The sequence below is a fragment of the Portunus trituberculatus genome, chromosome 2 (assembly GCF_017591435.1).
Source record: "Portunus trituberculatus isolate SZX2019 chromosome 2, ASM1759143v1, whole genome shotgun sequence".
In the NCBI taxonomy this organism is placed as follows: domain Eukaryota; kingdom Metazoa; phylum Arthropoda; class Malacostraca; order Decapoda; family Portunidae; genus Portunus; species Portunus trituberculatus.
Genome location: NC_059256.1, coordinates 922,994 through 946,852, shown reverse-complemented (window position 1 = coordinate 946,852; position 23,859 = coordinate 922,994). Strand labels below are relative to the sequence as shown.

At 35.4% G+C, this 23,859-nt stretch overlaps 2 protein-coding genes across 9 annotated transcripts in view; one reads left to right on the top strand and one right to left on the bottom strand.

The window, feature by feature from the left end:
- Window positions 1-5,929, top strand: part of LOC123507220 (zinc finger protein 567-like) — a 67,258-nt gene extending 61,329 nt beyond the window's left edge. For all 7 annotated transcript variants that reach the window (XM_045259950.1, XM_045259978.1, XM_045259969.1 and 4 more), the window contains 2 exons: window positions 1,682-1,799; window positions 2,601-5,929. In XM_045259950.1, the coding sequence (XP_045115885.1) occupies window positions 1,682-1,799; window positions 2,601-3,754 (1,272 nt within the window). In that variant the 3' untranslated portion in view covers window positions 3,755-5,929. The remainder of the gene's footprint in view (window positions 1-1,681; window positions 1,800-2,600) is intronic.
- A 13,140-nt stretch (window positions 5,930-19,069) lies between these two features.
- LOC123507267 overlaps window positions 19,070-23,859 on the bottom strand; it is a 48,011-nt gene continuing 43,221 nt past the window's right edge. For both annotated transcript variants that reach the window (XM_045260042.1, XM_045260050.1), the window contains exon 7: window positions 19,070-21,101. In XM_045260042.1, coding sequence (XP_045115977.1) covers window positions 20,938-21,101 — 164 coding nt within the window. In that variant the 3' untranslated portion in view covers window positions 19,070-20,937. The remainder of the gene's footprint in view (window positions 21,102-23,859) is intronic.

Sequence of the window (23,859 nt, the reverse complement as noted above, 5' to 3'; positions counted from 1 at the left end):
GTTTAGAAACAATATTCATGAACAACTTTACACATGTGTAAAGATGTAGTTTTACTCGATGGGTTGCGTCTCAAGGTGGGTAATGTACGAGTATCCAAACACCAAGCACTTAGGTCTTTTTACATACACCTAACAAGATGTATAATGTATGTAATTAATCTCGCGTCTATGCTCAACTGTAGGGATGTACTTCACATTATGCAAGTAATTTTCATTACCTTCATAAAAAAGCATTACTTACCTTTAAGTATGGATCCTTAAGCACATCATAGATGGTTTTGCACATATCAGGAATGATTGCAGACAGACTCTGTTTTTAAATTCTTGTACTGTATTGAAGGGAACTAGGAGCACCCGGTGGAAAGGTACATCAACGTTGCTTCCAGACGTGCTGCAGGTGAAATGCTCTCCCTCATACAGGTGTCCTGCTTGGTTATAAAAGGTTTAAACTTTTCCAGTAAATCGTAGAAGGTATTTGGGTCCATCCGCATATATTTCGTAAAGTCCGATTCATAGCCAGTTCTCAATTCTTGGAAAATGGTTGCATGGCTTCCTCTTTCATTTCATTTCTGCAACCAGTCCTTGCACCATTCCCTTCTTGTCATCTCCTCCTCCTCCTCACAGAGTACAGCAATGATCATGCTGCATAGTGCAATTTTTTGGCCTTGTTTTTTTTCTTGTGTACCATGGTAGTGATGTACTGCACCAGTCGTCCAAGGCCACACACTGACTTAAATGCCTGAGTTACCAACGGACATCACCTTCAAACATTGTCCACCGGTCTTTGCCCTGTGAGCAGAGTTGAAACGATGGTAAACAACCTCATCTGGTACCACTGCTTGTTGCCAGATCCACTTCCATCGTTTCACCGCTTATGACGTCATCCTGCTTCTCCTGTGATATGGTAACGATTTTTTGTCTGTGGACGCACCTTTAGGGGAAGGAACACTTTAATAAAACTGCCTGCTGTCTTGCAAGTTAATTCAAAGGTTAGAAGACTGAACATTAATAAAAAAGCACCTGATGTCTTGCAAGTTATATCTCTTAGACGTGGATTAACTCACCATCTCTAACAGTGGTTGTCATCAGCAAGTGTGTGTGGCCATGAAAAATAAACAAAAACAAAGACATCAACCCCAGATTGGATCTGGTCAGTTGAACAATGGCCTTGCCGTGTTGTGTTGTGTGTTTTTCTGGTCAATTTCCAATTTGTGTTGTTGCTTTTTTTTCTGAAGTAAGTTAGGTACTATTTCCAAGCTTGTTTTTCCAAAAGAAAATGTGGAATAGCCCCGCCAAGGCACCACCGAGGGTTTGTGAAGCTGATATATGTTGATATACGAGTATGTTGATAAATTCTCCTTTTCAATACCCTTCTAGTTTTTGTGAGTTACCCATTGACACTTCATCCAGTAGAAGAGATGAAAGCTATTTCATATAAAATTTGAAGAGTTGCACCATCATTTGGTGGTAATTTTGTTATGATCCGCCTCATAGTTCTGGAGATACAAACGTTTGTATGGCATTACAGTTACGGCAAAGTTAAACAACTTTTTCCATATGAAAACTTTGCTTCACTCATAATTAATTAACAAAGGCAACAATTTTATTAACCTCTTAATATTTGATAATTTTTTCTGTCATTAGTGTTAGTGATTCTTGTTAAGTAGTTATAAATCTTCAGGTTGAGAGCTGCAGTGAATGCCGGCATTTGAGTTCGGTAAAAACACAAGCCCCCACTCCCACCATGCAGCCCATAAAGGTGAACAAAGTCTCAGAGCCGGGAGAACCTGACATGATCGGTAAGAATGAGCTTTGTTCAACTTTTACTTATTTTTTGTTTGGTATTTAAACTGGCAGTCCTTAACTTGTATTTCCTGTAATTAAATTTAAAAAGATCAGTCAATCTTTTGAAGGTGTTTCAGTGAATTTGAGTTCCTGTTAATAGCCACAGACTTATAAAGACAAGGAGCCTTAATGTGCTAAGGTAGGGACTGCCTATACTGCTTGATGATTCAGTTTTACTTGATATGACCTTTGCATTGAGGTGCTTGAGAAAAAGTGTTTGTGTTATGGTGCTTGGGCAAATGTGTTTCCATATAATGACGATCAGGGAAGTGTGTTTGCATTGTGGTGCTTGAGCTAATGAGTCTGCATTGCGGTGCTTGGGAAAATGTGTTTGAAATTTTGTGCTTCGGGAAATGAGTTTGCATTGCATGATTACATTTGGTGTTTGACGTGAAGCTTGTACTCATTTGTTGATGAAAAACTTTTGAGTGATTTTTGTTTACATACCATACACAGTTGAAAGAGAGAGAGAGAGAGAGAGAGAGAGAGAGAGAGAGAGAGAGAGAGAGAGAGAACATCTTTCAAGGCAACATACCCAAACGCTCTGTGATGGTGAACTACTTCTTCCTTACTAAGACTTGAGGTGTCCCAGTTCAAGGCCAAGGTCTAGATATCTGGAGGCTTCCTGGATGACACACTGCTCCATTCTTTCTCTCTCTCTCTCTCTGTGTGTGTGTGTGTGTGTGTGTGTGTGTGTGTGTGTGTGTGTGTGCCACTCAGCTCTGTCATGGCTGCCTTTCCTCCCTACTTCACAGACCAGGCCAAAGTCCAGGACAGCGCCCTGCTTGGTACAACGTCTCCAACTGGCTTCCCTCAAGTTTCCTGCAGGACTGGCGGTGGCGTGTGCTGCCGGGAACAGTGCTGCAGTGGAGGGATGAGGACTAGTAGCAGCATGAGTGAGCAGCAGCAGCAGAAGCAGCAACAACCTGCCTCAGGTGCAGGGAGGGCCAGTCGTACTGGCAAGAATGACATGGAGGAAGGCAGCTCTGGCCGCAGAAGAGAGAGAAAGTTTTGGTGTCAGCTGTGCGATAAAACTTTTAAATCCAAACAAAGTCTTAGAGTACACACCCTGTGCCACAGTAGTGTTAGAAATTATGAGTGTCCAGAATATGGAAAGAAATTTTCCCAAAAGTGTCATCTTACCGCACACACTCTGACACACAGTGGTGTTAAAAATTATGAGTGTGAAGAGTGTGGTGAAAGATTTATTACAAGTTTTAACCTCAATAGACATGCCTTAAGTCACAGTGGCTTGAGGGAGTTCCAGGAGCAGTGTTGTGCTGGAGAGGTTAGGCCAGGCAGCAGCATGAGTGAACAGCAGCAGCAGCAGTCTACCACGAGTGTGGGGAAATCCAGTAGTGGCGAGACTGACTTGGAGGCAGGCAGCTCTAGCCACAGAAAAGAGAGAAAGTTTGAGTGTCAACAGTGTGATAAAACTTTTAGATCCAAACAAGGACTAAAACTACATACTCTGAGACGCAGTGGTGTTAGGAATTTTGAGTGTCCAAAATGTGGAAAGAAATTTTCCCAAAAGGGTCACCTCAATATACACATCCTGACACACAGTGATGTTAGAAATTATAAGTGTCTTGTATGTGGAAAGAAATTCACCACAAAGTCTGATCTCACTATGCACACCCTGACACACAGTGGTGTTAGAAATTATGAGTGTGAGAAATGTGGAAAAAAATTCACCAGAAAGTCTCACCTCATCAGACACACCCTGACTCACAGTGGTGTTAGAAATTATGAGTGTCTGGTATGTGGAAGGAAGTTTATCCAAAAGAGTAGCCTTACCACACACACCCTGACACACAGTGGTGTTAAAAATTATGAGTGTCTGGAATGGGGAAAGAAGTTTGCTGAAAAGAGAAGCCTCACCACACACTCTGACACACAGTGGTGTTAGAAATTATGAGTGTGAAGAGTGTGGTAAAAGATTTATTACTAGTTCTAACCGCAATAGACATGCCATCAGTCACACTGACTTGAGGAAGTTCAAGTGTGATATTTGTAGGAAGTGTTACAAGAGAAAGGATGACATTGCAAAGCACATGAAGATCCACTTTTGAGATGGTATGTTTTGTGGACTGTTCTCAAGAGTTGCCAATTTTGTATTTATATTTTGTATTTGCTATTTATGCATTACTATTTTGATTTTCTGTTGTTCTGTAGTGTGGAGCTTTGTACATCATCAGGTACCTTATTAGATCATCAATGGCGGGTTTTCAGAGAACTAACCCACCAGTTATCACCACTACTACATGTCCCCTATTGACAGAGTTAAAATGTTGTATTAAATTCAAGGTGCATACAAGAGATACGTAGAACATTGATGATTATGATACTGTTGATGTCTCGTACCTGTGGATATGTGATATGTTCTTTTCACTTGTATCTCCCAATTATTGTTCTGGCAATCCCCACAAGCTTCAGTCCAGCTGGAGTCTTTGAGGTAGGCATGCTGTTTTTTGCCAGTCCTCTGTTTCAATACAGTCAGCTACAGCCAGCCTGTGTTTCTTCAAGAACCTACAGTTTCGTGGGTGTCTTTTCCAGACAGCTACCTTACATTACAGTATCTACTTTTGAATATCCTTTATGGATGATTTTGGAAGAAGTTAGTCAAAACAGAAATATTTCTTGATTATCTTGTAATACTGCTATTAATATCTTAAATACAGCAGCATATTACATGTCTAAAATCTATTAATTTGGACAATGAAAAGGCAGAACGTTGACTGTATATAGTACGACTCAACATACTCAGTAACATCGTGATATATGGATATAGTTATTTATTTATTTATTTATTTTTTTTTTTCGTGGGGATTTCGGCATCTATTTCACAATGTGAGCCCAAGTCAAGATCAATATCAGAATGCAGCAAAATAATGAAGAACTATTACAAGATGTCACAGGACTACTGTAGAGTGAGGAGAGAGGAATATGTGAAGCTTTCCTCCTCCTCATGTGTGGTGGCACAGATATTACAACAGGAATTAATGGTTTGTCCAACAATGTGTTAAGTTAAACAGGTGGCCAACCTCGGTTCGGTTAGAGTGACCGTTAGACAGTAATACTCTTGCCAGGATACTCAAGTTATTTATACTTAATTTCCCATTACTAGTAAGTTGATCTGTGTGGTTTGGATATTTAAGTGACAGAGACATGTTGTCTTCATGTTTACCATTGACTGGGTCACAGATAACAGTAGAGCTGGATTTGACACGAAAATTGCTGCGCTGCAGTAACGTACCCAAAGTCGGAGAACGGACCTTAAATTTCAAACCTCGAAATCTCAGCTCCTAGCCAACATGAATCTATGAAAATCACTGTGAAGCAAGCTAACTGTGTTTAATTCAATGCCTGAAAGCGATATCTAAATTCATACAACCATTGTACCGCTCAGTTATACGAGTCAAACACGAGAATTTATATAGTACCAGGTGGATATTTAAATACAACTTTAAGCTTACAGCTGTATTTCAAACACAAAATGCAAATTTTGTATCACTTATAAATTACTTTACATGATTTTGGCTGTCCACTTCCTCATCTCTTCTTCACACCTGTGAGTTTATGCCTCTTGTCATCACTCTGTGACCGTGTGTTACCTCCTGTGGCGACACCAGGTTTGCGCTTGGCGTGGACATAACTTTTGGTGTCTTACTATCCCACCCTTTATATATGCCACAGATGTTGCACTAGCGTACTCTCTATAATTTCATTAACAAAAATGCAACTTTTTTTTTTTTTTTTAGGAAGACTACCTATTTACAAAGCACGTAGGCAGGCTATATATTTTTTATATCATTAACGCGAAGAAATATATCGCAGTAGTCACTATCAGTCACTGCCTAGGCATTGTTTCCTACCATTCTAGTCACTATTAATCATTCATCGGTTTGTTGCAGTCACGTTAGTAATCAGGTGAGTTTAACACTTAACAGCACTCCACAGTACACTTCCACGTCACAGTGATGTCAATAACATGTCACTGTTCTTCACCAGTGTCACTATCTTTTTCCAAATTGAAACTGACTATCTATATGGCACCAGATGTCATAACTGCAGTCATTTGCCACCAGTTGCACGCGTCTCGGATTACGTCCCAGTTACAGCCTCTCACTCTGCCATTTTGTGTGACCTCTCATTATATTTCACTGTAGTGTTTCACATTGTACGCCTCAAGTCACCACTAGCAGTTCTTCTCCACTGTACCACTGACTTAACTCCGCATACAACACTCAGCGTCACCCTACACACGTCACGGTTGGATACACCACTCACAATGTTAAATCTGTGTGCATTACACCACTCACAATGTTCACTCCTTATTCACCTCACTGTACTTCATTACTCACTGCACAGTGACATCACTAGCGACTGCATCACACACGCGCATAATAACATTTTCATGTGAGCCTCGACACAAGCTCTTCACACTTTCACTGTAAATCCATTGTTGGACAAAACTCTTTCAACAGCATTCACATTTCACTGTTTCATTGTCTCCACAGATATGTCAAAATGCCTGAACATGCACGTAACAATTATAACCCCTCACTCTTGGCTGCAGCGGTATCCCTAGCACAACTGATTTGAACCGAGTGAATTGAGTGACTGTCCGTTGGCTAAACCGATGGCCGTCTCGCTGCTCGCATGAGATTTTAAAATGACTCATTCGCAGTAGACATGGGTGTATACAACTTGCCACAAATATGTACATAATAATAATAATAATAATAATAATAGTAATGTTTAATCCAGGTAGAGGTCAGCCGAGCCCTTAATCTGGTGCACCTCACAGCCTCTACAAATGCACATGCCTTCTCACTGCTGTGGTATTTAGTAATGATTAGTCTTATGTTCACTGGTTAAACGGGTAAGATTGGCATCGGGGAGCCGGTGAACAATAACAATAAAAAAAAAAAAACACTGCAGGTTCAACTGGTGAGGAAATGCAAAGGGGGCACTTTAAAAAGCTATTTTAATAACCCCATAATGAAACTGACATACACATAGATATAACATGAAACATGAAACTGACATACACATAGATATAACATGAAACATATGAAACTGACATACACATATACATATAACACAGAAATAAATACAACAATAAAGAACCCAACTTAATACCTAACAATAATACTAATCCTATATGGAGGCAATGTGGAAAAAACGGACGAAAGGAAGTGATACTTATGAGGTGTCGCAGTGGTGAAGTGCTGGGTGATGGTTGATCCCACAGTAGTCCAAGAGGCGTTGTGTTCACTGGTTGAAGCCTGGACCTCCACTGACTTTCCAGAAAGCCGAGCTTGCTTTAACACTTCCGCTGGAGTCGAATGGGGCCGTGTGAATCCAACTTCGGGACAGTAGCGGGGCTTCATGAGACGGTGACGTGGAGGGTTCATGAGACGGCGGCGTGGAAGGTTCATGAGACGGTGGCGTGGAAGGTGAGGTGGAGAGGTGGCGAACGAGGTAGCAAGCGGAGGAGGTGATGGTAGTGGAGTATGTTACGGGCGGGCCGTAACATTAGTATTTCCTTAAAAAATGCACCTTATTCTGTATAAAACTTTACAAAATCATAACTTTAACAGTCAGCTGTCAAGTACTACCAGTCGACCGCTTTGGGTACGTTACTGCAGTGGCGGCGCGGCTCCGCAGTCCTGTGTCAAATCCAGATATACTGTTATCTGTGACTGAGTTAATACACTTACGATCAAGGGTGTAATCTTTTGGAAATATGGAAATAACCAAATAAATTTCAATGCCAATTCATTACGAAATCAACTTATATGGATTTGTTCATGAATAGGACTTGATTTTGGTTGTGTTCTTATTTGGAAGAAATTATGTAGAAAAATATAATATATCGACTTATTGTATGTATCTCTGTGTTTATAGAATGACACTAGGTATATTCTGTTGTTAAGGAAGGGATGTTTTAGTTATCCCCTCCTCTCCACTGATAGTGTAATGTGGGGAGGAAGAAGAATAAGTGTGTGTGAAAACAACTACTAATGATGAAAAAAGGAAGATTATGAAAATTATTTAACTTTTTTTGACAATGGTAGCGGCTGCTGAATTAAAGGGTACTGGTTATAATTTTGAAATGTTATTACATTCCCTACTTCACTCAACATTGGCACTATTTTTACTGGCACGGTTCTTGCGCCGACATGCGCCACTCGCATTTATTTTCTCACGAACATTTACTAACTATCTGTGGGACTAAACACCCAGTTTGTTATGGAGGGGTGTACCAAGTAGTGCCACTTTCCCCTTTCCTGTTCACTTTCAACACCACCGCCAACACAAAACCATTTAACTTTTCTCCTATTTTCACCAAATATTAGCCTGACAAAACCACACACATGGATCACACACAGAGAGGGTAGCTGTCTCTATCTGCGGGGCAGAGAGTGGAACAATTTAGTAATATGTATATGTATAAGCACATGTTTTATAGAAAAATTACGTTGAAATTTCAGGAGCTAGTATATGACTAACCTGTTCGGGAGAAGAGTGGAACCGGACTGCATGGGAAATAGACTTCCATGTCTTTCACATGGTCAACTCCCTGGCTGGCCCTGTATCCTTCCTCTCCCAAGATTAATGGCAGTCATAACAATAGGACTGGTGTGGAGTAATCAAAAGTGATTTTATTGGCATTACTACTGATGTTACATTAATAAGAGTCATTTTCCCGAACAGCTCAGTTCTCCCTCTACCAATTGAAGTGAAAAATTTGTGTTAAAAACTTCTGATTACATAGCGACTGAATTTAATGTTTTGTAATTCATGGTGGCTACCGTCTCTCCTTCTCTCAGACCATCTGTATGTACATCTGTATATCTGTATGTCTACGTCTGTGATATGCCCTCGTGTGCGTCGCAGTTATATTTATGACATTAACAATTTAAAACTTAATATTATTGTTCCCGCCACTACAATAGAACCTGTAAGTAAGAGAATGGGAGTGTGGATGGGGACATTTCTTTCCTTTCCTTATTTATTTATTTTTATGCCAGTTTCCTTGACTCTTTGTGTTGTGTAAATGTATTATACTAATAAACAAATTTCTGGCTAGGTGCTGTAGGTATAATTTGTAGTGCCAGGGACATTAGTATTAAGATTACTAAGATTATTAATGTAACTATGCACACGTGGGCATCACAGACTTACGTACAGATGGACAAGCAGAGATGGGAGCTTGACCGTCTGGTCTGAGAGTGAGAAGGTAATCACTAACATCCATTGCTACGTAATCAGAAATTTAGCACGAAGTTTTCACTCCAGTCAGCAAAGGGAGAACTGAACTGTTCGGAAAAATGTCATTCATTAACGTAACACCAGTAGTAATGTCAATCAAATAATTTCTAATCACGTCCACGTCAGTCCTATTGTGACGACGTCCAATAATTTTGGGAGGGGAAGGAGGCAAGGGCAAGGGCAAAGGCGTATACATATATATTATAAAATTGCCTACCGAGTCTAGCTTTGTCCTTCATTCCTAACAGATACCAATGATGGCTCTCTCCCTGTGCTCGTGAAATCCACGTGTGTATTTACCTAGTTGTATTTACCTACTAACGTTTTCAGAGGCTCTGTCACGCTGTTTTTTTTTTTTTTTTTTTACAAATAACTCGATAACGATGCATTGTACGTGTATAATGTCTTGGAAACGGGCTATTCACCCCTTGTGTTAATTTTCTACATGAAGCTGATTCATCTAAAGTTAATACTTAAGGTACTTTACTTAGAACATCATGACCATATCCAGCTCGTGGAAGCTGTGGCCGGACTTAGCTGGCAACCATCGAAACAACGTTCTGTATAAGCCCCGCCTTCCTGCCCCCCTTTCCTCCTTCCTCCATATTATACTCCATTCATGTTGTATGGGAATGTATTTCCCCCATTTCTGTCAAATTGTCTTTTTTCAATACTGACGATGTATATGTACTGAATGAGCACTAAGAGGGTAATATGAAAAAGTAAATGAAAACATGTAACTTCCCAACTCAGGTAACACCCTGCAGTATGTCCCCAACCTATCACCCCACCATTCCTCTCTCCCCATCCCCCTCTCTCAGCAATTATCACTGTCCCCCTCTTCCCTCCTTCCTCTCTCTCACCTTTCCCCCTTCTTCCTCCCTCCCCCTATTACACCCACTATCACTGTCCCCCTCTTCCTTTCTCTCCCTCTCTCACCTTTCCCCCCACCCTCTTACTCCCTCACTCTATCTTACCCACTATCACCGTCCCCCTCATCCCTCCTCTCCTCTCACATTTTCCCCCCTCTTCCTTCCTCCCCCTCTCTCACCTCACTATCACTGTCTCCCTTTCTCCTCCTCCTCCTCCTCCTTTATCCCGTTTCTTGTTTCCCTCACCTTTTCTTCCTCCTCCCTGTCGGTTTGTGGTCAAGAATCGAGAGGGTCCATCATGTCAAGAATGTTAAGCTGTAGGCGTGGCTGTCGGAATGCATATATTATGAGGATGTATTCTATATACAGCAAAGAGAAAGGTGACAATCGACTGCAAATAAGTTTGAAAAGGTAAGTACTGTAACTTTCTACATCTCCCAATTATAAATTACATAGGATAATATTTGCACCCTATTCATAGATAATATAATTAGGTGGTGAGGTGATGAGATTGTGGAATCAAGTAAAGGGGAAAAGTGTCATGGATTATGCATTTAAGGTCAACATAATATAATGGGAATATATTACCATTTCAGTAATATTACATTAAATACAGATTGTAAATACTACCATAAATAATTAAAGTGAAATAATTTTTGATATAAATATGAATCTTTAAATCACATTTCAGTGAAGATTACTCATTATTGACTGTCGTGGTGAGCGGACGTCCATACCTGAGCTGCGCGCTACCACACTGCCTACACCACCTGATCGCTTTGTTTACGTATTTCGCCAGCCAGTCCCTTGTACTGGCTGCTCCAGGTATGCTTATACCCTAACATGTCTTCAACGGCAATATAATACTCATGACATGGGAGTAAATATATACGAAATACGTAGCTTGTAACATTTGGATCCGCTCCCCATTACTGTGACGTCATCAACAACAGTGAACGACCCTCACTATTTCAACCTGTGGTTTAGGATTACTTGCGACAATATTCTGTGTTAGTGATATTCCAACAGCAACAAGATGACAAAGACAAGAGGACAACATAACCAGGCGGCCGGTCAGACAGCCCAGCAGGGTACGTCTACTGGGCCAGCAGCTTCGTCAGTTCCTCCAGTGGTTTCCTCACCTACCCCTTCTGCGCCATCAGTGCTGACCACCACCAACGTGACTAACCCTGTGTGTACCTCACCCGCCGACCTTCTGAGTCTCGTTACCGCTGACACTGCCACCATATCAGAGGAAGGTAAAACTATTGTTAACACCATTGTGAAAGCTGTGCAGATCCTAATTAATCAGAAAGACCAGACAATAGAAAAGATGCAAAATCACATTGTTCAACTTGAAAACAAAATTGCAGAATTAGAAAATGAAATTGAAGAAGTGAATCTGTATGAAAGACGGGATACTCTCATTATTAGTGGGCCAAACTTGCCAGTGGAGGAGCAAAATGAAAACACCACAGAAAAAAACAATAAGAACAATTAAAGATAACCTCCACATAAATATTGAAAATAAAGACATAAATGTAGCACATAGGCTTGGCTCAAGGAATACCCAAAACTCCATAAGACCAATCATTGTTAAACTGCACAGTAGACAACAGAAATATGACATAATGAGTGCATGTGTAACAGTTAAGCCAAACTTATATATCAATGAAAGCTTGACACCCAAACGCCGGTTACTATTTAAAAAAAGTATGGGATATAAGAAAACAACATAGGCAAATCTTTCAACAGTGCTATACACAGGATGGTAGGATTTATGTGAAGCTTCGAATTTCTAACCAAAAACATGTCATCACTACTGAAGCAGCACTTACAGAGTTTCTAGATAAGTACCCAGCACTGAAAGGAGTAACAACCACTTAGATGTGAAAGTAAATTAATATAACTGCTTGTTTATGTTGAATGGTTTCTCCTACTTTTACTACTAAAATTACTACTGCTACTATTAATAACATCAATAATACTATTGCTGCTGCAACTACTACTACTACTACTACTACTACTACTACTACTACTACTACTACTACTACTACTATCACTAATACTACTACCACCATTGCTATTAATACCACCACTACTACTACTGCTGCTGCTACTACCGCTACCGTTATTATTACTACATTATACTGTTAACACCACTACTACCGCTATTACTGCTGCTACTACAACTACTACTATAATTACTATAGCTAATATTGTTAATACATTAACTTGCACGACTACTACTACTGTTCCTTACACTACTAATCCTCTTACTACTACTACTACTGTTCCTTATACTACTAATCCTCTTACTACTACTACTACTACTACTACTACTACTACTACTACTACTACTACTACTACTACTACTACTACTATAACTACTGCCACCACTATCACTACTACTATTTATAACTGTTGATATTGATTATGTCCCTAATACTACAATGATCACATCATTTGATTTGCCTCTTAAGATGACAATTATTCCATCTGATTCATGAGCCCATCTACTTATTTTCTTTGGCATACCTTAGGAGCCATATATGCTTTGTTGTTCTATCTTTTTTCTATTATTTGCTTGTTTGTTTGTTTGTTCTTTAGTATTACTTTATGGAAAATTTATATAAGTCATTATATGATGATAATCTCATTAATAACACAACTAACACTTTCAATCTAGAATTAAGTCAAATTAAAAAAATTGCAGGACATCAAGACATCAACTGTTTATCTAAGTATTACAACTTTGAAGAATACACTTCAGCTTTAAACCCATTAGCTAACAACTACATCAGTGTTATACATATTAACATTAGATCTTTACAGAAAAACTTTGATATACTAAAGTCTTTTCTAAATTGTTTACCTAAACCACCTGAAGTCATTGCAGTTACAGAAACATGGCTACAGCAAAACACTAAACACCTTTATTGTTTGGAGGGTTATGAGTCATTCCACTTAACGAGGACTGTCAGAGAACACGGAGGGATCACTGTTTTTACTAAAAATCATATGAAAGCAGAACCACTAATGCAATATTCTTTCATTAATGAAAACATTGAAATCTGCACTTCTAAGCTAGAATTAGGGAACACTAAATATATCATTTCAGTAATTTACAGGCCCAACAGCAAACACATAGCTGTCAATGAATTTACTAACATCATGAATGAGTTATTAAATAACGACATATTCAGACATAATAAATCAATCATTATAGGTGACTTCAACATTAACTTACTAGAACACTCATCTCACCTCCCTACCAATTTGTTTCTGAATTCCTTACAATCACTTAATTTTTCCCTCATATATCCAGACCTACAAGATTTCCTGATAGTCCTGCCCTTGGCCAACCTTCACTGTTAGATCACATCTGGACTAATTTCCTACCTCGCTCTCTATCAGGTATCATTCACTTTTCAATATCAGATCACCTTCCTATATTCATAAATATCAACATTGAACCCTTTCCAAATACTAAACATAAAATAACATACAGAGTTATCAATGCCAATAATAATAACAAATTTACAAGTGAATTAGAAGGCATAAACTGGGAAGAACTACTTGTCCTGCCAAATACAAATGAAAATTTTAACCTTTTCCACAATATAGTTAATGAATGTTACAATAAATGCTTTCCTATCAAAACCAAATTTATAACAGCTAAAAGACTTCATAATGCATGGTTATCTAGTGGAATACTTAACTCAATCAAACATAAATGTAAATTATTTAAAATGTATAAATTAGGAATAGTTTCACATCATATTTTTAAACAGTACAGAAATCAGCTCACTCAAGTTGTTCGATCTGCCAAAACTAACTATTATCGCCAAATCTTCATAAACTTTAAAAATAATACGAAGAAAATTTGGCAAGCAATAAATGAACTAAAGGTAACTTTCAAAATAAAGACACAATTAAGACATTGCAATATGATAATAAAGTACTAAGTGATCCTTTAGACATCTCACATGCCTTCAGTAATTATTTTTCTAAAATTGCACCTGATCTGGAGAGCAAACTTCCTCACTCAAATAAAAATCCATTAGATTACCTCAAAGAAAATTATCCAAATTCCATGGTAGTTCCCATTATCACTACATATGAAATGAATTCAGTAATTAAGTCTCTTAAAAACAAAACCTCTGATATAAATGATATATCGGCTACCATCATCAAAAGTAACTCTAGTCTTTTATCAATCCCTTTAACAATACTTTTTAATCAGTCTGTAACAAATGGAATTTTCCCTGACAAGTTGAAAACCGCAAAATTACTCCCATTTATAAATCTGGCCCTCATGATGACCCCAAAAATTATAGACCAATTTCTCAACTTACAATATTTTCCAAAATATTTGAGACATTAATGAAAAACATTTAATTAATTACTTAGAACACAAAAATATTCTTAATCCTTCGCAGTATGGTTTTAGACAAAATTGTAGCACTTTTAAAGCATTGAATAAATTTTCTAATGACATATTTACAGCTATTGACAAGAAGTTTTCTGTTTTATCAGTATTCATTGATTTTGCTAAGGCATTTGACACAATAAACCATAAAATTCTCCTTAATAAAATGCACCACTATGGAATTCGCGGCCCTATTTTTCATGGTTTACAGATTACTTAACAAACAGACGTCAATACACTTCCTTTAGTTATGCAAAATCATCTTCAACCTTAATTACTCTCGGTGTACCACAAGGTAGTGTGCTTGGACCTCTATTATTTCTCCTCTACATCAATGATATTTCTGATATTTTTTCTGACTCTAAAAGCATCTTATTTGCCGATGATATGACAGTTTATCTAATAGGAACAGATCCGAATCAACTTGTTTTTAGTGCTAACAATGAACTTAAAAAATTATATCAATGGTGCCTTTGCAATAGGCTCACAATAAACACTGACAAAACTTACTTTATGCTATTCACTGGTAAAACTATGCTGGATTTACCTAATGTACAAATAAATAACAGAATAATTACTAAAATCGATAAATTCAAGTTCCTTGGTGTTACTTATGATAGCTCTTTAAATTTTAAGTACCATATAGATAATATTACACTAAAAATATCGAGACATATTGCATTACTTTATCAAATCAGAGATTTTATGCCACCGTATGTCCTAAAATCCATCTACTTTGCTCACATTCACACATTGCTAACATACTGTAACCCTATTTGGTCCACTACTTACCCTACATTCCTAACTCCTTTAAAATTACAGCTCAAGAAAGTTGTCAGAATTATAACTAACAGCACCTACCTTGAACACACTGACCCTCTTTTCAAACAGACCAAACTTTTAAAACTTAATGATATAACAAAGCTTGCTATAGCCACACACATGTATAACAATAAACATTATATTCATAGCATTCTTCCATCACATGATTATAGTACGCGCCACCGTGATCATCTTACTTTACCAATACACCGCCTTTCTAAGTTTCAGCATTCAACTAATTATCTAGGACCTGTTATATGGAATACTATTCCTCGCAAAATTCAAGAAGCATCATCTCTCAATGCATTTAAAACAATGCTAAAAAAACATATCTTGTCTAGCTACTAATTTATGTTCTGCTAAATCATATGTACCAAGTGTTGTTCTAATTTTACTATTGATGATTTGTAAAATATACATTGTGTCAGTTAGTTGTGATTGTCATTATTATTATTATTATTATTATTATTATTATTATTATTATTATTATTATTACTATTATTATTATTATCATTATCATTTTTATTGTTATTATTGATTATATTAGTTATTATTTGTTGTTATGAACATTATTATTATCTATACTATTGCTATTATTATCAATAATATTAATATTATTATTATTATTATTATTATTATTATTATTATTATTATTATTATTATTATTATTATTATCACTATTATTATTACTATTATTATTATTGTTATCATTTTATTTTCATTATGATTATTATTACCATTAATATTATTAGTATTACTATTATTATTATTATTATTATTATTATTATTATTATTTTAATTATTACTATTATTATTATTATTTAAATTCACTTCGGAAAAAACATTTCGTTCGTTGTAGCTAACGTTTTAGTTACTATTATTATAAAAATAGTTCTTATTCCACCAGTCAGTATAATCTATTTATACTCTGATAAGTACTTGCCTGAAAAGTTCTACTTTATATAGGCTAGCTTGGTTTAACTGTAAAGATTTGATATACTCATATATACCAGTATGTAAAATGACTTGGCTGTAAATAAATGTTTCAAATGTTTCAAATGTTCTCTAAAGTTTTGAAATCTGTGGCATCAAAGGACGATCACTGATATGTGAGTGTGCTCTGAAAGCAGTAAAGAGGAATTAACTAATTGTCTATTACTTCTAACGGAAAAACCTTTGTGCTCCGCTATCCTGTGTGTAAGGTTTCTGTGAGTCTCGCCAATGTATCGTCCTTTACAGTAACAACAATTGCACTCATAAGCGACATTAGAGGCGAGATTTGCAGGAACACTATCTTTGAATTTGAAAAAAGACCCAATGGTATAAGAATCGTGAAAGTAAAAAAGTAGTAATAAAAAAAATAGCGTCAGGATAATATATCTTTAAAGAATTACTGAGAGTTTTCCTGACGGAGTAACTCAAGTGACCATAAAAGCGTAGCGAAATGTATTTTTTGTTTTCACCGGAATCTGAGAAGGGAGGGAGGCACTGGTAAATTTGTTTTCAAGAAATTTTGAGACAGTTGTGTTAATAATATTACGAGAAAACCATTAAGAAAAAAAAAACCTCGATAACTCCGATCCCGTTAACTTGGATTTTGCGATAACTCGGACCCTGACCGTGGCAGGGACTGAGGTCCGAGCTGATCTGCCCACCCGTTTTTATTTATTTTTTATTTTAACTTCTTTCGTTTTATAATGACATTATCAAACATCTAATACCAACAAAAACAACTTTTTTGTTATAGTTTGAAATAAATCCAAACAAAAGACGATCAGAGGTTAAACCGATTCTGTGAAAAATTTTTGAAGTGTCAAACAAACACCGAGATATTCGCCCCTAAAGATTTTCCATAATTTCATTCCTGTTTTGCTATTTGTATTCATCTGATTGACATGAAATTTTCACACAAGATTGTTTATTCAGTGGTGACTTCCAGGAGCATGATAGGATGATAATGCATCAGATCTCTGCTTCTCTAGAAAATATCACTCACTCGTGCATCGCAAAAAAGTTTAGGGTAATAATTTCTCTAAATAGGCTGCAGAACACATTCATTGGTCACTTCCGCAGCTGGGTTTGTGGTTGAGTAGGGGCTGTGAACCCCCACCGTGAAGGGAAGGGACTCAAGGGAGGAGGAAAGTGAAGGAGGGCCTATAGTCCTCCAAATCTAAACTTGGCTTTCTGGCTGGACTCCTTAGGGAATAGCAGGCCTTCCAGCTCTGCCAAGTCTACATGAACTGGCAAATTAGGAAGACTCCATATACATAAGTAAGAGGCATATAATATGCTTTAACGGAAATCCAGTGTAATCAAATGTTAAAAGAAATTGATTAAAAGAAAAACAAACATTCCACGCTTACAATATGCACGTCACAATAACAAATACCGCACCCTGTGTAACAGTGTTGCTGTGAAAACGTTATAATCTTTTTTGAACGTTCACCATAGTCCTTAGTAAGACAAATGGTGCAACAACTGTGTTCCAAATTCAATACGAATGAACATCTAAAGAATTAGGTTATTCATATGTAAGATAAAATATTTCTGACTCCATTCACGCGGCAACACTCATTACTGACAAGGTCACGTGTCACGGTGGTAGGTACCCATCCACACACACACACACACACACACACACACACACACACACACACAGTGCGAATTTAAGGATGGAAATAGAAAATAGGCATAAGGAAGGATTGTCACGGAGAGAGAGAGAGAGAGAGAGAGAGAGAGAGAGAGAGAGAGAGAGAGAGAGAGAGAGAGAGCGGAGCTGAGGAAGGAAGGGAGAGAGCGATACACGAGATGTAGGTCAGGTCACACACTTGGCCATTCATATTCTGGGTGAAAAGTGGCAGAATTGGAAGGCCTGCTATTCCCTAAGGTGACCCGTTTAGATTTGGAAGACTATAGCACCAGCCTGGAGCTGCTTCTCTCTCTCTCTCATTATTATTATTATTATTATTATTATAATCATATTATTATTATTATTTTTGTTATTATTATCATTATTATTATTATTATTATTATTATTATTACCATCATAATTATTATCAGCGTGCGCATGCGCAGACAGACACACACACACACACACACACACACGCACACACACACATGCAGTGAAGTGCAGAGTGAGGCGAGGGTCTCTCTCGGATGGGAAAACAACACGCGTGACGGAGGGGAGGTGAGGGTTCAAGGTCAAGCCGTCAGCCACAGCTGTCTGCAATTAAACGTTTGTTTCTAGTTGACTTCTTTTCTTGAAGTATCTGATTTTAATGTCCATCAAATTTATGCCTGTAAGGACGTAACTATTTCTGAAAAAAAAAATTGAGAGCTATATGACGCACGACTCCTATTGACGCCTGCCAGTTACTGAGTCACTGAGTGGGAGAGAGACACACCAAAGGTTAAAATTTATCGAGAAAAATATTCTTCTTTTTTTGTGCTTAGATACAAGCATTAAGTGATACATAATTTTTTAGGGCGTGAGTCATGCTATGATGTAACCGCACAAGACATTTAAAAATGGCATCCTGATAAGAAGGGTATTTAATTATCTGAAAATAAACTACACCATCTGGTAATTTAGGGTTTGAAAGGTTCGGAGAGACAGTAATCCCAAAATAAATCTTGTATCCCTCCAGTTGAACTGCCCGCCCTTTTTTTTTTTTTTTTTTGAGGGAGGGCGGAGGAAGAGGTGAAATTCGTTTAAGTCGGACATTCCCGTTTGTTGGACCAGCCTTTTCCCTTTTTAGTCCGACTTGAAAAAAAAAATTTATCTCTGTCAAATAGATCCCAAGAGAAAGTTATGCTGTAACATCTATATAAGAATATCTTTATTGCATTAACTTTGAAGAGCTGTGACACAAAAGAAAGGAAATTTATTCCTCATCCAGTGAAAGTTGGTTTACAGTAGACAATGGTGTGAAGCTTATTATCGACACAAGATAAGAGTACATCCAGAAAAGATAGAGTACCATTATTCTTTATTTCACAAGTAAATTCTATATTCAGGTGCCTAGAATTAATGCAATCCAAAAACAAAGGAATTTGCGTGGAGTCTCTGAAAAGCACAAAGCAATCATCAACATATCTACACAAGTAAACAGGTTCAAATGAGGAGGGACAATCCCCTAACCAATTAGTTTTATTTAAACACAAAAAAGTATTAGCTAATGTAGGACCCAAACAAGAACCCATGGCTACTGCATCAGTCTGAATATACAACTTCTTATTGAACAAAAAAGGCGATCGAGTCTTTCTCAGCAAGAGATGAATGAAATATTGTTGAATTGTTTTCGAAAAGTTGCCAAAGGTCATGTTGTCCTTAAACAAGTCATCACAAAACAAACGTATATCCTTTTTTCAAGAGAGATATTAGTGAACAGTGATTTTATACCAAAACTGATAATGACCATGTTGCCAACATCTAAATTACGTATTTCATTAATGAACTGATATAGATTTTTAAGAGTAAAGTAAGAGGTTCAAGGATGAGAACTAGATACTTAGCCAAGTTAAACGTGTCAATAGTGCTGAGAATAGATTCGAGGGTTTATGTGTTATCGGAAGACCATACAAGATACCTGGGAACGAACCACTAGTGAAAAAGAAATTATATGTATCTTTAGAAGTCACATTAAGTTTAAAGAGCCGTCTGAGAAGTCTGACTAGTTAATCTCTGATTTAGTAATATACTCAAGGCATTGGACTTGATACGTTTAAACTTAGAGGAATCACTAAGAATTGCTTCTTAGAGATATAATCAACTTTATCCATTATTACCGTGCCTCGTCCCTTCTCAGGTTTAGTAATAACAACAGATGAATCAGATTTATTAAATGAAATGAGAAAGTTGTACAAAACATTGGGTAATTTGAAAAAAGAACGTTGGGCTAACGGTAACTCACGAAAGCTAGAATGGACCAACTTTGAAACCTGCTCGACTATATTTTCCCACAGAGAGGGCATAAGATAAATTCTTGAAACTGTTATTTCTTCAAACGAATAAAAATGGTTAACAAAATCCACATTAATTTAGGAAGGCCAAATGAAAGTTCAAGGGACAAAACTTCAAGTTCAGAGCCAATCAGCACTCTGCTAGAAAGATTAATGATAACTTTATCCTTGGCAACAGAATGATTAACAGGAAAGCCTAGATTATCAAGGTTTTTGTAGTGTATAGTCCCAGTGGTATTCAATTTTCTGTCATTATATACTTTGAGACGAGCAAACAAGCAACTGAAGTCGAGAAAAGAAAGGTTATCTTTAAGTTTGTTATATGCAATTTCAAAGCCAGACAATTGCCGTTTGAGGAAGGTATTCTTGTTGCTGATTTAAGTAATTTGAAGTGGAAAGACAAACAGGTTTTTTTATTTCTAATTTGCACATTATGTAGCTTATAATTAAGAAAATTAGGAATTACGGTGAACAATTTACACTTAGTTAACAAGTTGATATCTAATTTGGTTTTGTTAAGTCTGAAGTATAACCTGTCAACTTTTCTATAAAAAAACGAATAGGTACATTGGGATTATACCTTTCACAACAACACTCGTATGAAAACAACCTCTAGGAAACCTTAACCTCAATAAAAAAGAAAAACATATGAGTTCACTATAAGCCACTGCATGGCAACTTGGTGAGTCCTTCAAAACCATAAGCACTAGTGTTCACTATTTCTTATGGGAGGAGGTTGAAAAATCCTCCAAAGCGTGTAGGTGCTCCCTGCTGGGTCAGGTAGATGTAGATGTTGATAGTTGGAATTAAAGATACGAAACAACAGGGATACCAGCGGACACCTTCACATTTCTCTTGCTCTTTTATACACGTTTCGTCTTCAGGATCTGCAAAAAATATTGAAGAACTAAAAACACAAATAACAGTAAGTCTTACACAGACATTATAAAAAGTTAAAAGGATTAAATAAAAATATAAAGAAATTCTAGAAAAGAAATACCAATAATGCAAAGGCGATGCGAAAAATGCAGATTACAATAACATTATATATATATATATATATATATATATATATATATATATATATATATATATATATATATATATATATATATATATATATATATACTGTTGACCCTTATAAAAAAGTTAAAAGAATGAAGTATAAAAATTAATTAAAAGTTAAAATGAATTCTAAAAAAAAGAAATACACAACCAATAATGCACAGGCGATGCAAAAAAATACAGATTACAATAACAACAGACACACACACACACACACAAAGGTATAAAGCTGGACAACACAGTAATAATTACTTCACAGTATCCTTATTTCACTTCAACACACTAATGACGATTCAGAGAGTGTCCAGTTCAGTCACAAAACGGCAGATTACCGTGACGCTGCTAATGGCTCCTTCCAAACCCGCACTAAGAGTGAGTAATACTTTCTAGAGAAACGGGGTTCTGATGCATTAGCTATCATCCTATCAAGCTCCAGGAAGTCACCATTGAATAAATAATCATGCCTGAAAATTTCATGTCAATCAGAAGAATACAAATAGTAAAACAAAAACGAAATTTTGAAAAATCTTAAAGAGCGAATATTTTTTTTTATGTTTCAAACATTTTTTCACAAAATATATATATATATATATATATATATATATATATATATATATATATATATATATATATATATATATATATATATATATATATATATATATATATACACACACATATATATATATATATATATATATATATATATATATATATATATATATATATATATATATATATATATACACACACATACATATATATATATATATATATATATATATATATATATATATATATATATATATATATATATATATATATATATATATATATATATATATATATATATATATATATATATATATATATATATATATATATATATATATATATATATATATATATATATATATATATATATATATATATATATATATATATATATATATATATATATATATATATATATATATATATATATATATATATATATATATATATATATATATATATATATATATATATATATATATATATATATATATATATATATATATATATATATATATATATATATATATATATATATATATATATATATATATATATATATATATATATATATATATATGTATATATATATATATATATATATATATATATATATATATATATATATATATATATATATATATATATATATATATATATATATATATATATATATATATATATATATATATATATATATATATATATATATATATATATATATATATATATATATATATATATATATATATATATATATATATATATATATATATATATATATATATATATATATATATATATATATATATATATATATATATATATATATATATATATATATATATATATATATATATATATATATATATATATATATATATATATATATATATATATATATATATATATATATATATATATATATATATATATATATATATATATATATATATATATATATATATATATATATATATATATATATATATATATATATATATATATATATATATATATATACACATATACATATATATATATATATATATATATATATATATATATATATATATATATATATATATATATATATATATATATATATATATATATATATATATATATATATATATATATATATATATATATATATATATATATATATATATATATATATATATATATATATATATATATATATATATATATATATATATATATATATGGAGTAGGCAGTAGTCACCTGCCGCCCGGTGGAATACTCCAGGAGAGGTACTTACGGGGATGTAGGCAGTGCTGCAGACTGAGTGATTCCCGTGTCCTCTCTTCCCGGTTCCCTTTGTGGTCTCATTTATACAATTGAGCAGCTGCAGCCTGCCCTCTAAAGACAACTTCTACTACTTCCTACACTACACTACAACACCTTACACTTTTACACTCTCTTCAAATCAAAATTTAATAATGGCTTCACCACGCCCTGCCTCGGAGTCCCCCTCTGGGGAGGGGACCATAAATGTCCCCAGGTCGGACTGCCCTCTGCTGTCGACCTTGGGTGTCTTGACACTTCATCTAATACTTTCACTATCAATTTCTGCAACATTCGTGGCCTTCGTTCTAATTTTCAATCTGTGGAACACCACCTCTCCTCTACTAAACCTCATCTTCTCTTCCTAACCGAAACACAGTTGTCTGTGACTACTGACAGCAGCCCCTTTTCTGTTCCCTCCTACTTGCTCTATCCTCATTTTCAATCCAAAGCTGGATGTTGCGCATACGTGCGTAACGACACCACTTGCTCGTGCCCACAATCTTGAATCTTCAGAATTTTCTACCATCTGGCTAAGACTTCAATGTCACTCTCTAACTAAATTCATCTGTGCTGTATACCTCTCACCTAATTCCTCTGACTATGTAAAATTCTTTGACTATTTGACTTCCAAGGTGGAGCACATCTTATCTCACTTTCCTTTTGCTGAGATCTCCATTTTAGGGGATTTCAATGTTCACCACCAGCTTTGGCTT